We start from the raw sequence: 12,365 nt of genomic DNA, 5'->3' as shown, positions 1-12,365 counted from the left end.
TTGAGGCCAAATTTCTTAAACTAAATGTCTGTAGTCTCTCTCTCCATGTTATCACCCTCATTCTCCCTGGCCTTTTGGCCAATGGCTCCAGTTAGACTGCTGCCAAATCCAATGTGGTTTTATCTCTTTTGAACTCTCACATCAGCATTTGACACAACTGATCATTCTTATCTTTTTTTTTTTCCAGAAAGGGCACTCACCTGACATTCTTCTCTCTTCAGATGCATTCTTCTCTTGACTTTTGGGACAACAGCACCCCCTGGTTTTTGATCTACCTGACTGGCCACTGCTTCTTGATCTCCTTAGCTGACACTCGTTCCTCTGCTTGACTTCTAAGTAAAAAAAGTGCCCCTAAGGCTCAGTCCTAGGCCCCTTCTTATCTATCTTTGCACTCTTTCTAGGAGGTCTATGGCTCTAAATGCCATCTACATACCACCTGCACCCAAATTCTATCCCTAGTCCCAACTTCTTTCTTTAACTTTAGACTCTGACCTCTGTTTTCTCAATATCTTTACTTGATATCTTTACAAAAAAGCATTTCCAGCTTAACATGGCCAAAACAAAACCTCTGATTTTCACCCCAATCTGTTTCTTCCATACTCTTTCCCTCAGTAAAATGCGTCACCATCCACCAGTTACTCACTCCCAAATCCTAGGAATTTCCCATGATTCCTTTCCTTTATTTACCCTCTCCATCTTATCCATCCATAAGTCCTGACAATTCTACTTCTAAAATATATTCTGAATCTCATCCTTTCCTCCCCATCTCCAGTACTACTCTCTGGGTCAAACCACCATCATCTGTTGCCTGGACTACTGCCACAGACTCCTAACTGCTTTTCTTATTTCCACTCCTTTTCACACAGTAGCCACAGGCACCTTTTGTAAATATAACAAAGCGTCATCCTCCTGGGCTTAAAAATCTCCAATGGTTTCCCAACTACAACTCGGTATAAAATTGAAATACTTTGTGGTGATAAGGGTCCTGCCTTTCTGACCTTATCCCATCTCATTTTCCCCGTCACTCAGCCACAATCGTTTTCTCTCTGTTCCTTGAACTAACTCCCCACTCTGGAGCCTTTGCACTGTTCCTTCTGCCTTCAAGGCTCTTCCCTCTGATCTTAGCTGGTCATTCACCTCTTGGCTTTCATCTCCTCAGCCTGCCTTTCCTGACCATCCAAACTAGGTCACTGTATTAATCACCACATAACAATATCACTATCTGGCATTTTTTCATTTATTTATTTTTTATTGTCTCTCTCTCAATACAAAATCTGCCTTGTCTACTGCTGCATAACTAACACCCAGAAGACATTCTAGCACACTAGACACTCAAAAGATATTTATTGAGTTAATCTTAAGAACCACCTTTTGAGGTACTCAGATTAATATCATTTCTGTGAGCCTTATATTTAGCTCACAGCTTCCAGGAGCCAAATGATGCATGAGTACATGAGGAATGCAATTCTCATCATCCGGTAAAGTAAAGCTGATCAACTCACCAGGAGGAATAAACATGTTCCCAGCCATTACATATTAAAAGGATATAACCCATCTTTCCTTGGAATGAGAGAATGAATTAACCAAAAGTGTACATTTGTATCCCACATAGAAATGACGCAGTTATTAATTCGAGAAGACAACCAGGATTTATTTACAATGATCTTTGCTGTTTTCCTTGTGGACCTGTCCTTTGTACTTACTTGGTAAAATCTTTCTGGCAGGTCAGAAGCTCCAACAGGAAAAGTATGAAAGGTGGATGGAAGCAGTGGGGCTGCCCAAGGGATTCTGCACAGTACTGAGTTATCCTCAGGACATCCAGGATACTCTGGGCCTGGGCTTTCCTCAGGGAAAGGACCTTCACAACACTGGAGACACAACGCAAGTCAGGAACACCCAGAAAACTCTTGAGCTGGGGCAGAAGGAAAATATCCCCGCCAAAGCCCTGATGCCACATATCAAAGAGGAAATACTGCTATGAGGTAGTAGAAACACCATGTAGGAGGAGTACCAATACCTCTTTACTATTTTTAAGTCATCACTCAGCAGCACTACAAATCAGTTCATGCGAACAGTCCAGAAGTCCAACACCCCATTATTTAACTTAATTAATTAAAAAGGAACATTGATATTTTCACTTTCCACAAAGACAAAGCCTTAATTCTTAGGACAGGAAATTCCTCACTAACTTAAAGATGCAATACTTCCAGACATGTAGGCCTACGAACAAATAATTTTGCTGGAAAATATCAAATCCTGGCTGGGTGTGGTGGCTCATGCCTGTAACCCTCTGATGCAGAAAGATTCCTTGAGCCCAGGCATTCAAGACCAGCCTGGGTAACATAGGGAGGCATGTCTCTAGAAAATACCAAATCCAGATTTCTCCCTGGGTTAAAATAAGACAAATTTATAAGTGGCAGCTACCCAAAAAATGCTTCCTTTTAAAATTCTAATGGTATATTCTTGAGATATACTTTATAAACAGTATAATGTATAAATCTTACATGTAAAAATATCTTTTTTTTTTTTTTTTTTGAGACAGTCTTGCTCTATCACCCAGGCTGGAGTTAAGTGGCATAATCTTGGCTTACTGTAGCCTCAACCTACCTGGCTCAAGTGATCCTCCTGCCTCAGCTTCCCAGGTAGCTGGGACTATGGGCATGTGCCACCACACTCAGGTAATTTTTTTTTTTTTTTTGAGACAGAGTCTTGCTCTGTCACCCAGGCTGGAGTACAGTGGCGCGATCTCGGCTCACCGCAACCTCCGCCTTCCAAGTTCGAGCAATTCTCCTGCCTCAGCCTCCCGAGTAGCTGGGATTGTAGGCGTCCACCACTACGCCCAGCTAATTTTTGTCTTTTTAGTAGAGATGGGGTTTCACCATGTTGGCCAAGCGGGTCTCGAACTCCTGACCTCAGGTGATCCGCCTGCCTCAGCCTCCCAAAATGCTGGGATTACAGGTGTGAGCCACTGCGCCCAGCCTCAGCTAATTAAAAAAAAAATTTTTTTGTAGACGGGGGGTTCTCACTATGTTGCCCAGGTTGGTCTTGAACTCTTGACCCCAAGTGATCCTCCCACTTTAGCCTCCCAAACTGCTGAGATTATAGGCATGAACCACTGTGCCCACCCAAAAATTACTTCTTTAAAGAAAAAAAAACACCATCAAAAATTTTCCTGAATATTCTAAAACAAGTCTTGATCTACCCTAAATATTATTTGCTCATTTTTCACATTTCAAGTCTCTGACTACACTGGGTACCTACGGCTTAAAAAGAGAAAGTGCCGGGAAGGTAACAACGGGCTTACCTCCTGTGCGAGAGCGACTGATCCTTAATGAAGTCCATGACGTCCTTCAGCACAGGGTATTTCTCTTTCACTGTGGGCACCAGTCTGGCCTCCTCCATGGATCGAAAGGAGAGCAGCCGGAGCCGCCCTCGGGTGAAGGGAGGCCGCCGGGTGGGTGTGGAAGGTGACAAGGGCTCTTCAGCTGTGGCAGGGGACACGTCTGCAGCAGGAAGGCCACTGCTGGACAGCAGCTTTGGCTGGGTGTCCAGGCCAGGACTCCGGTCTCCTGTGGCAGGCAGTGCTGCCTCAGTCGGAGATACGGAGGCTTGGAAATGCTCTTCCACCACAGAGCTTGTCCTCTGGCGCTTGTCGAGTGGCTGGAGATGATTGGTTTCGTCGGCAGTCTCCAACTTGTCACAGCTTTCTTTTGAACGTATGCCCGTGGGCAGAAATTTTAGTAATAGAAGACTCTTCTCAATACACTCTTTTGCTAGATGCAAACAAGAATCATAATTGAAAAAAAAAAGTTAAAATTAAATTTATTGCCTACTTCTGGAGAGAAAATAATCAAGTTAAACATCACAACTTAGGGCAAGAGACAGCTTCATGAATAAAGCGATATAGGCCTGGCGCGGTGGCTCACGCCTGTAATCCCAGCACTTTGGGAGGCCGAGGCGGGAGCATCACTTGGGGTCAGGAGTTTGAGATCAGCTTGGGTAACATGGTGAAACCCCATCTCTATAAAAAATACAATAAAGTAGCCAGACATGGTGGCACAGCCTATAATCTCATCTACTTGGGAGGCTGAGGCCGAAGGATTGCTTGAGTCTGAGAAGTTGAAGCTGTAGTGAGCCGAGATCATGCCACTGCATCCCAGCTTGGGCAACAGAATGAGACACTGTCTCCAAACAAACAAACCAAACCATAAAAAACTGATACACATATTTACTGACAAAACAGAAGAACAGAATCAAATTTTATCTCATTACAGAAATCAAAATCTCACCAGGACTATCAGCACACTTTTAAAAAAAAGTTTTATTGTAGATGTTTTCAAACATGTATACAGAAAAAAAAATACCATGAGGACACCTCCATGTACCTGTCACTCAGCTTCAGTAATTATTAACTCAGGGCCAATCTTGTTTCACCCCCACCAACTCCCCGCTCCCCGGATTATTTCCACGCACATTCCAGCACCACACTATTGCATCTGTAAAAATTTTTGGCATATTTCTCTTAAAAATATATGAGTTTTAAAACATAACACAACCATAATATTTAAAAAAAACGGTAATTATTTAATTTCACTGAATATTCAGTGTGAGCACACTTTAAAATCATAACAAGGCCAGGTGCAGTGGCTCATGCCTATAATCCCAGCACTTTGGGAGGCTGAGGTGGGAAGATCACTTGAGGCCAGGAGTTTGAGACCAGCTGGGGCAACAGAGCAAGACCCCATCTCTAAAAAAAAAAAAAGCCTGTGTCACCCAGGCTGGAGTGCAGTGGCACAATTTTGGCTCACTGCAAGCTCCGTTTCTCGGGTTCACGCCATTCTTCTGCCTCAGCCTCCTGAGTAGCTGGGACTAAAGGCGCCCGCCACCACACCCGGCTAAGTTTTTGTACTTTTAGTAGAGATGGGGCTTCACCACATTAGCCAGGATGGTCTCAATCTCCTGACCTTGTGATCTGCCCACCTCAGCCTCCCAAAGTGCTGAGATTACAGGTGTGAGCCGTAGTGCCAGGCAAAAAAAAAATTTTTTTAATTGCTTAACAAGGGGGAATACAAAGAGGAAAAAAAATTAGCCAGGTGTTGTGGCACCTGCTTGACGTCCCAGCTACCTGGCAGGCTAAGGCAGGAAGATTGCTTGAGTCCAGGAGTTGGAGGCTGCAGTGAGCTATATGACTGAACCACTGCACTCCAGCCTGGGAGACAGAACAAGACCCCATCTCAAAAAAGAAAAAAAGATGTAGCTCAAAAAGCACCTGATGCCTCCTAAGAGAAGTGATTAGAAAGATGTTCCATTTGGAGCAGGTCAATAAAAAATTACTTCTCTATGGGATTTTCTCTATTTATGATATATCCTTGGATACTACATTTAGCACCTCTATTACTTTACCTAGGTCAACACAGCCTCAATTGAGATAATCTAGAAGGTGAGTCACTGGTTTTCCAGGCTCTGGAACGAAAACAGAAGGCTCAGGGACAACAGCTGGTATTAGCACACTCACCCAGGCTCTCAGGGTTCGCCTCAGTAGCTTCTGAACTATGTTTTTCTTCTGCTTCATTCCCCAGGCTCATTAGGGACTTCTGCTTCATCTCTAACTAGGGGAGAATTTGAGCCACATCATTATGCTGTCCAGGCAGGGAAGCAAGGACAGCTACGGCAAACTACTTCAAAAGCACACAGCATTGAGACCACAGAGTACTTTACAGCTGTATCATGTAGGAGGGGTTTGTAATACCCACAACCTTATTACTTAAAAATTTCTAGAACACTGGTGCTGCAAGGAACTTTCTCTAAAGCCCATCTAGTACTGATAAAGAAGAAGCTGAGATCTAGAAAAACGAAGAGTCTTACTAGGGTCATAAACCCAGTCTGCTGCAGTTTGAACCAAAATTTCATCCCTATTCTACTCTGAATGAGGGGACAGCTCTACGTGACGCTGAGACCTAACACTGTCCATGGTTACCCAGTATCTAAAGCGATGCTATTCCTCCAGCTCTATGGAGTTCCAAGAAGGGATATAAAGAGGGCTCAACTAAATCCTGTTTCCTCTATTTTCAACTGCCCAGACTATAATTTCAAGGGTTCTAAATTATTTTATAGCTATTCATGTCACTAAACTTTAGCTTAACAAAAATCCTAAAGCTATATTCTTGAGAAGAGAACAATTCATTTTAATTCCATGATATCATGGTAGAAAACCTAAAATACACCAAAATCACATGCAAAGGAAAATCTTACCATCCATATTCGAATCCCATCTGCCAAGGAATAAACCTGGGCAAACTCATCACTCAGGGCTATTTTGCCTCCACTGTTGACTGGGGAAAGAAGCAGAGACGGAGATTACATTCGGGTAACACAATTCACTACTGTAGCATTAAGCACAAAAGATCTGAATCTGCTGAAGTACATAAAAAGGCCTCCTGACAATCACACACCGGGGATGGTAAGAGAGATTTAGGGAAAAAAAAATATTCAATTAAGCCACAAATACCTGTGTGGGTTCTTGTGTTATTTCAAACAAACTTTTTTCAAACTAATAATTTCTAAAATGGAAATAATTTTAAAAGTGAGTAAAATATTAAAAGATATAAAAAATACTAAAAGTAAAGATTTTAAAATATTAACAGTGAGTAAAAAGTAATTATTGATAAGGAAGAAAGTTCATGGTATATTAAGTAAAAAAGCAGGTTATGAAACAGTATAAACAAAAAGATCTTATTTAAAGAGAGTATATATATTTCAGACATGGAAGCCAAGTGCAGCAGCTCACACTTATAATCCCAGCGTTTTAGAATATATAATAATTCTAAGAATAGAATAGAATAGAATTCTAAGAACAGAATAATTCTAAGAATAATAATAATAAAATTATTCTTATTTTTTAAAGTTTTTTAAGAGATAGGGTCTTACTCTATCAACCAGGCTGGAGTGCATCACAGCTCACTGCAGCCTCAAACTCCAGTCCCAGTGCTTTGGGAGACCAAAGGTGGATCGTTCGAGGCCAGGAGTTCCACACCAGCCCAGGCAACATAGCAAGACTCTGTCTCTACAAAAAATAAAAAATAGTCCAGGCACACTGGCATGCACCTGTAGTCCTAGCTACTAGGGAGGCTGAGGTAGGAAGATCACTTGAGACCAGGAATTCAAGGTTACAGTGGACTACAACTGTGCCCCTGCACTCCAGCCTAGGCAAGAAAGAAAGACCCTATCTCTAAAAACAAACAAACAAAAAAAACATGTATCGATACATATATATATACAGATATACATACATATGAATATACCTACATAAAAGTCCAGGTAAATAGAAAAATGTTCGTAAAGGTTCTAAGTGGTGAGACTGTAGTTAATAATTATTTTAAACTTTTCTATACTTAAGTTTCTACATAAACAGGTTTTTTTTTAATAATTAGAAAAAGTAACAATTTTTTTTTTTTTGATACAGAGTTTTGCTCATTTCCCAGACTAGTGCAACGGCACAATCTTGGCTCACTGCAACCTCTGCCTCCCGGGTTCAAGCAATTCAAGCAATTCTCCTGTCTCAGCCTCCCAAGTAGCTGGAATTACAGGCGCATGACACCACGCCCGGCTAATTTTTGTATTTTTAGTAGAGACGGGGTTTCATCATATTGGCCAGGCTGGTCTCAAACTCCTGACCTCTGGTGATCCACCTGCCTTGGCCTCCCAAAGTGCTGGGATTACAGGCGTGAGCCACTGCGCCCAGCCTAACAAAAAAAATTTTTAAAGAAAGATCTGAGGCTTGCCCCTTGTCTTCAGCTAAAGCCCAAAAGATAATATACTAGAAGAGTGTGAAGCTCTCTTTTGCATCTATGTTACAATGTAGTAAGTATTTCCTGAAGCCCTGGAATATGCCAGGGCTATACCAGACACTGGGAATACTATGCTGAGAAAAACAGACAAAGTTCCTGCCCTCAAGCAGCTTATATTCAAGTTGAAAAACTCCTCCCCACCCTTTCTAACCCCAAAGAGTGACCAATTTTTAGACAAAGATGAGCAAATTTGTTAGACAAAGACCATTCTCAAAGTAGTTCAGTCTTAACTCAGAAATAGTCCTTAGACATACAATATTTACATCAATATCTATATCATAAAGGCAGAGACAGAAAGAAGTAAGACAAGCCTGGCCTCCTTCAAACCAACAATGGCAGGCGTTCTAGAAACAACCTGCGCACAGCAAGACAGTTCCAGTTCCCACAGTTGCAGAGTTCCCACATTTGACTGTGTGTTTTCTCCTCTGCAAACAGGTATGTGATATCTGAACACAGCCTGAATTTTCCCACAGCAGGTAGCCTTCCATTTCTCAGCTTTCAACCCACAGGCTTTTATCCCTCTACTGAAAATTCCTTCAAGTAAAAAGATTATCCAGCTTTCTTATTATAATTTGATTACAAAAATACATATTGTCTTTGCCCCCGACAAAACCATACCGGTTACATCACCCCCTTGATTCCTCAGCAGAGAAAAACTCTTCCATATGAGATCTGTTTCCATAAATCACTCATGTCTCAATGCAGTTTTGTTTAATTTGAGCAGCTTTTTAAAGGAGATACTAAGATTTGGGGATGTAATCAAGATGTTTTAACAATCAGAAAATAAATTCTGCAATGTGAGATCCAAAGGACTGAGCAATAAAGGTGGTAGGAATAAAAATATCAATAATAACAAAATGAGGCTGGGTGCGGTAGCTCATGTCTGTAAACCCAGCACTTTGGGAGGCCGAGGTGGGTGGATCACCTGAACTCAGGAGATCGAGGCCAGCCTGGCCAACAGGGCGAAACCCCATCTCTATTAAAAATACAAAAATTAGCCAGGCGTGGTGATGGGGGACTGTAATCCCAGCTACTCAGGAGGCTGAGGCAGGAGAATTGCTTGAACCCAGGAGGTGGAGGTTGTGGTGAGTCAAGATCACGCCACTGCATTCCAGCCTGGGTGACAGAGTGAGACTCCGTCTCAAACAATAAAAAAATAAAATAGAATAGAATAGAATAAAATAAAATAAAACAAAACAAAACAAAAAACAAAACAAAACGAGCAATAGTCAATTACCCACTATAATGGAAGGAAGCCCTGTTTTTGCTTTTTTTACCTGCACTATGTAAAGAACACATACCCTGCCAGGTGCTTAGGGAAACCCATACCTCATCTCTAGGTAGGGTTTGAAACACTTTTCCCCTGAATAAGTACGAAGGTAGAGAGACTCTCCCTCCTTATGGGTCCTGCTAGGCGGCAGGGTAGCATGGTAAATACAGAGATGGCATCCTTAAGAGACATGAGGAAAAGAGATGGTGAGGACAAGGCTATCAGCAAAGGAAGCCCAGCAGGGCGATGCTATGAAGACGCTGCAAGCTAGCTAAAGGTAACAGTTAATCCTTACAGCTTCCTCCTTGGTTATTACTACATTCAAGAACTTCAACATCTGTGATTTTAATTGGAATTTCTCAGAATGTTGGAGCGAATCAACCTTAAACCAATTTTACAGATAAAGAAACTGAGGTGCAGAAAGGTTGTCTGATTAACCTGAAGCTGCACAAATTTTGAGATTTTTGCACTGGGACCAGGACCCAAGCGAAGGTTTCTTTCCATTAAATTTCTCGGCAGTTTTCCATGAGAATTCTGGAGAAAGATAATTTACCTGCTAATTTTGCAACTCAAAGTTAGATGCCACACATTACAATCTGCTAACCGTAAATTGGCCATGAATCTTTTAATAGGCAAAGTAGGACTAACAAGATGATGTTTACAGTTATAGAAATGTGTTTGTATGTTAAAATATTTTAAATGTTCACTTAAGATAGGCTTTCTTAAAACTTAGCAATTAGCCTTCAGATCAAAAACATTCCCTGTAATAAAGTTACCATATTTTTGCAGCTTCTCATATAAATCTGGAGTGCGATACACCAGAGCAGCAAAGGTGGCGTTCACAGCTTGATCAATAGTGGAACCAGCAACTATATCTGTCTTTGGGGCCTGTTTTCTACATGCCTGTATGAATCCTTTGAAAAGTTCTGAATATGGCCCACAGAAGTTCTGAGCAGGCTCTGACTGGGCAAAATCAAGAAGAAAATGGCGGCAGGGGTCGTCAGGAATGTTCTTAACCTGGAAACAAAAAATAAATCCATCACATTTAACACATTCATTCAAAAAATAAAATTTATTGAGCAAACTACTAGGCCAAAGCAGAAGTATAAAACACAGTGAACACTCTCTGGAAGTTTAAATCTATTTTAGGAAGACCAGACAGAGATATGAGTTTAAAAAAAAAGATAAACATAAATAAAACATTAAAAGCATTAGAACTAGCATTCCCGTAAAGCAAAACCTTATCAAGTGCCAAATGCCTAGAAGGGATACCCAGTGCTGAGAATTCAAAGGAGAGAGATCCTGGCAGGTTACAGTAATTAAGAAAAGCCTCCTGGAGGATATGGGCTTTGGCCTGGACCCTGAAGGATTGGCAGACTTGGCCCTGACGAACATAACCATTAGCAGAGGTTACGAGTCAGTGGGGAGACTGACCTGGCCTGAAGTCTCAGCTGGGGAGTGATGGGAACTAGAGTCAGATAGGTAAGGTGAAAGGAGACTGCAGAGAGCCTTGACTGTCACATTGAGGAGTTAGACTTCACCCTGTGGGCAATGGGGAGCCATTAATGGTGCTTGGCAGTGGAATGACAAGATAATGCAGTGATTATAAAAAAAACTTGGTAGGTACCAATGTCATAAGGCAGGTGCGAATGAGGGCCCGGATAAAGATGCAGACAGAGGAAAGGACAGAGACGAACATCATGAGGAGGAATCCACAGGACCTGCAGGCTGACTGGACAGGAATGGGAGACAGGTGAGGACAGGGGATGCTAGGGAGCAGTGGCTTCAGGCCTGGGGAAACAATGACCATCACAGAAGTGACCAGTCTCTGGTTTTACACTTCTGAGTTAAGGGGAGTCAGGACATTTAAATGGAAATGCCTCACAGGAAGATGGAAACAGATACTTGGAGCAGGGAGAAAACCAGACCTGGAGACTGATATTAGGAATTAGTGCCGCAATGTGACAGGAGAAGAAAGTGGAGAGGATGAAGTCTTGGTGGGCTGTGGGGAAGGGAAGAAAGCCTGAATAAAGCCTACCCTTTAGGGAAGGAGGAATATGAAAACTCAATGAAAGAGGCAGGTGGGCAGTCAGATGTAAGAGAAGACAGTGGACTAGCATGGATCCAAAGAAGAGAGGGTCTGAAGGAGCCAAATTTAACAGAGGCAAGGAGAACAGAAGCTGAGGAAGAGCCACTGGATTTGGCAATTAACTACTGAATAATGTGGGGCAGGGCAGGGCAGGGAGGGGAAGGAAGAGAAGTAGAATACAGAAATAGAGGGAAGGAGAGGGGAAAAATAGAGACAGGGCAAACCTTTTAGTTTTTAAAATATTATACACCTAAATCATGTGCTGTAATTCTACGGAGAACAAAAGATATAGCACAAATCATTCCTCTAAAGCTTGACTCAGCAGGCACTAGAAGTGCACTCAATTGTTTGCCTGATAACTCCACCAACAGAGATTTACTGAGCACCTGCTACATTTCACCCAAGACACACATTCAGTATTTCTGAACACCTATTGCACACTGGCCCCTGTGGGACACAGTGGCGTTAACAAATTAACAAGGTATAGTTTCTGGCCTCAAGGAGCTAACTGCTTAATACGGGTAGTAAGATAGAAACACACGTGTTTATAACTTAAAGTAATAAATACTTGTAGGCAGTTTCCAGTCTAAAGAGAAAGAGAACAGAAGAGTAAATACCTCCTTACTATTCTGGTGTGGGTGAGTGGGCCAGCTTGCTTCTAATTCCAACTCTGGACAAATCTGGTGCCTGAAGACAGGTTTCCACAGCGGGGAGCTTAGGACTAATGCCATTTTTGCCTGAGGTATAGCCATGTTACTTCCTAATTCTAGAAAGACAAGAAGACACATGAGAGTTCTATTTTTGCCTTAATATATTGAGAATCTCTGAAATGAGAAAGAAAACGTTAAAAAAAAAAAACATGAATACTATTAAAAGAGAAAATTTACCCACATACCAGAATGTAATTGTGATACTTTGTAAACACATATCACAGATTAAGCTAAACCAGCAAGTCCTGCAATACCACTGTTCTATGGAACAACTTCAGTTACAAGGTACCTTTGCAATGACTAATCTGTTTATAGTAAGCTGAAAACAGGGTATGAACCATTCCTGGCATGTAATACGAGGCCATTCAGGAACATTTAATTATGGAAAAATATTCACAATTTGTAAACTTAATTATGTAGCAAATAATAAATATCCAGCATAGATGTGT

At 41.7% G+C, this 12,365-nt stretch overlaps 1 protein-coding gene across 2 annotated transcripts in view; it reads right to left on the bottom strand.

Moving 5' to 3' along the window:
* ZZEF1 (zinc finger ZZ-type and EF-hand domain containing 1) overlaps nt 1-12,365 on the bottom strand; it is a 146,469-nt gene that overhangs the window by 59,927 nt on the left and 74,177 nt on the right. For both annotated transcript variants that reach the window (XM_010382190.2, XM_030922817.1), the window contains exons 25-30: nt 11,824-11,972; nt 9,894-10,134; nt 6,253-6,332; nt 5,516-5,609; nt 3,305-3,773; nt 1,704-1,868 (exon numbers count right to left, since the gene is read on the bottom strand). In XM_010382190.2, coding sequence (XP_010380492.2) covers nt 1,704-1,868; nt 3,305-3,773; nt 5,516-5,609; nt 6,253-6,332; nt 9,894-10,134; nt 11,824-11,972 — 1,198 coding nt within the window. The remainder of the gene's footprint in view (nt 1-1,703; nt 1,869-3,304; nt 3,774-5,515; nt 5,610-6,252; nt 6,333-9,893; nt 10,135-11,823; nt 11,973-12,365) is intronic.

The sequence above is a fragment of the Rhinopithecus roxellana genome, chromosome 19 (genome assembly GCF_007565055.1).
Source record: "Rhinopithecus roxellana isolate Shanxi Qingling chromosome 19, ASM756505v1, whole genome shotgun sequence".
Lineage (NCBI taxonomy): Eukaryota > Metazoa > Chordata > Mammalia > Primates > Cercopithecidae > Rhinopithecus > Rhinopithecus roxellana.
The sequence above is the reverse complement of the archived record's forward strand: the minus strand, read 5'-3'. Positions and strand labels throughout refer to the sequence as shown.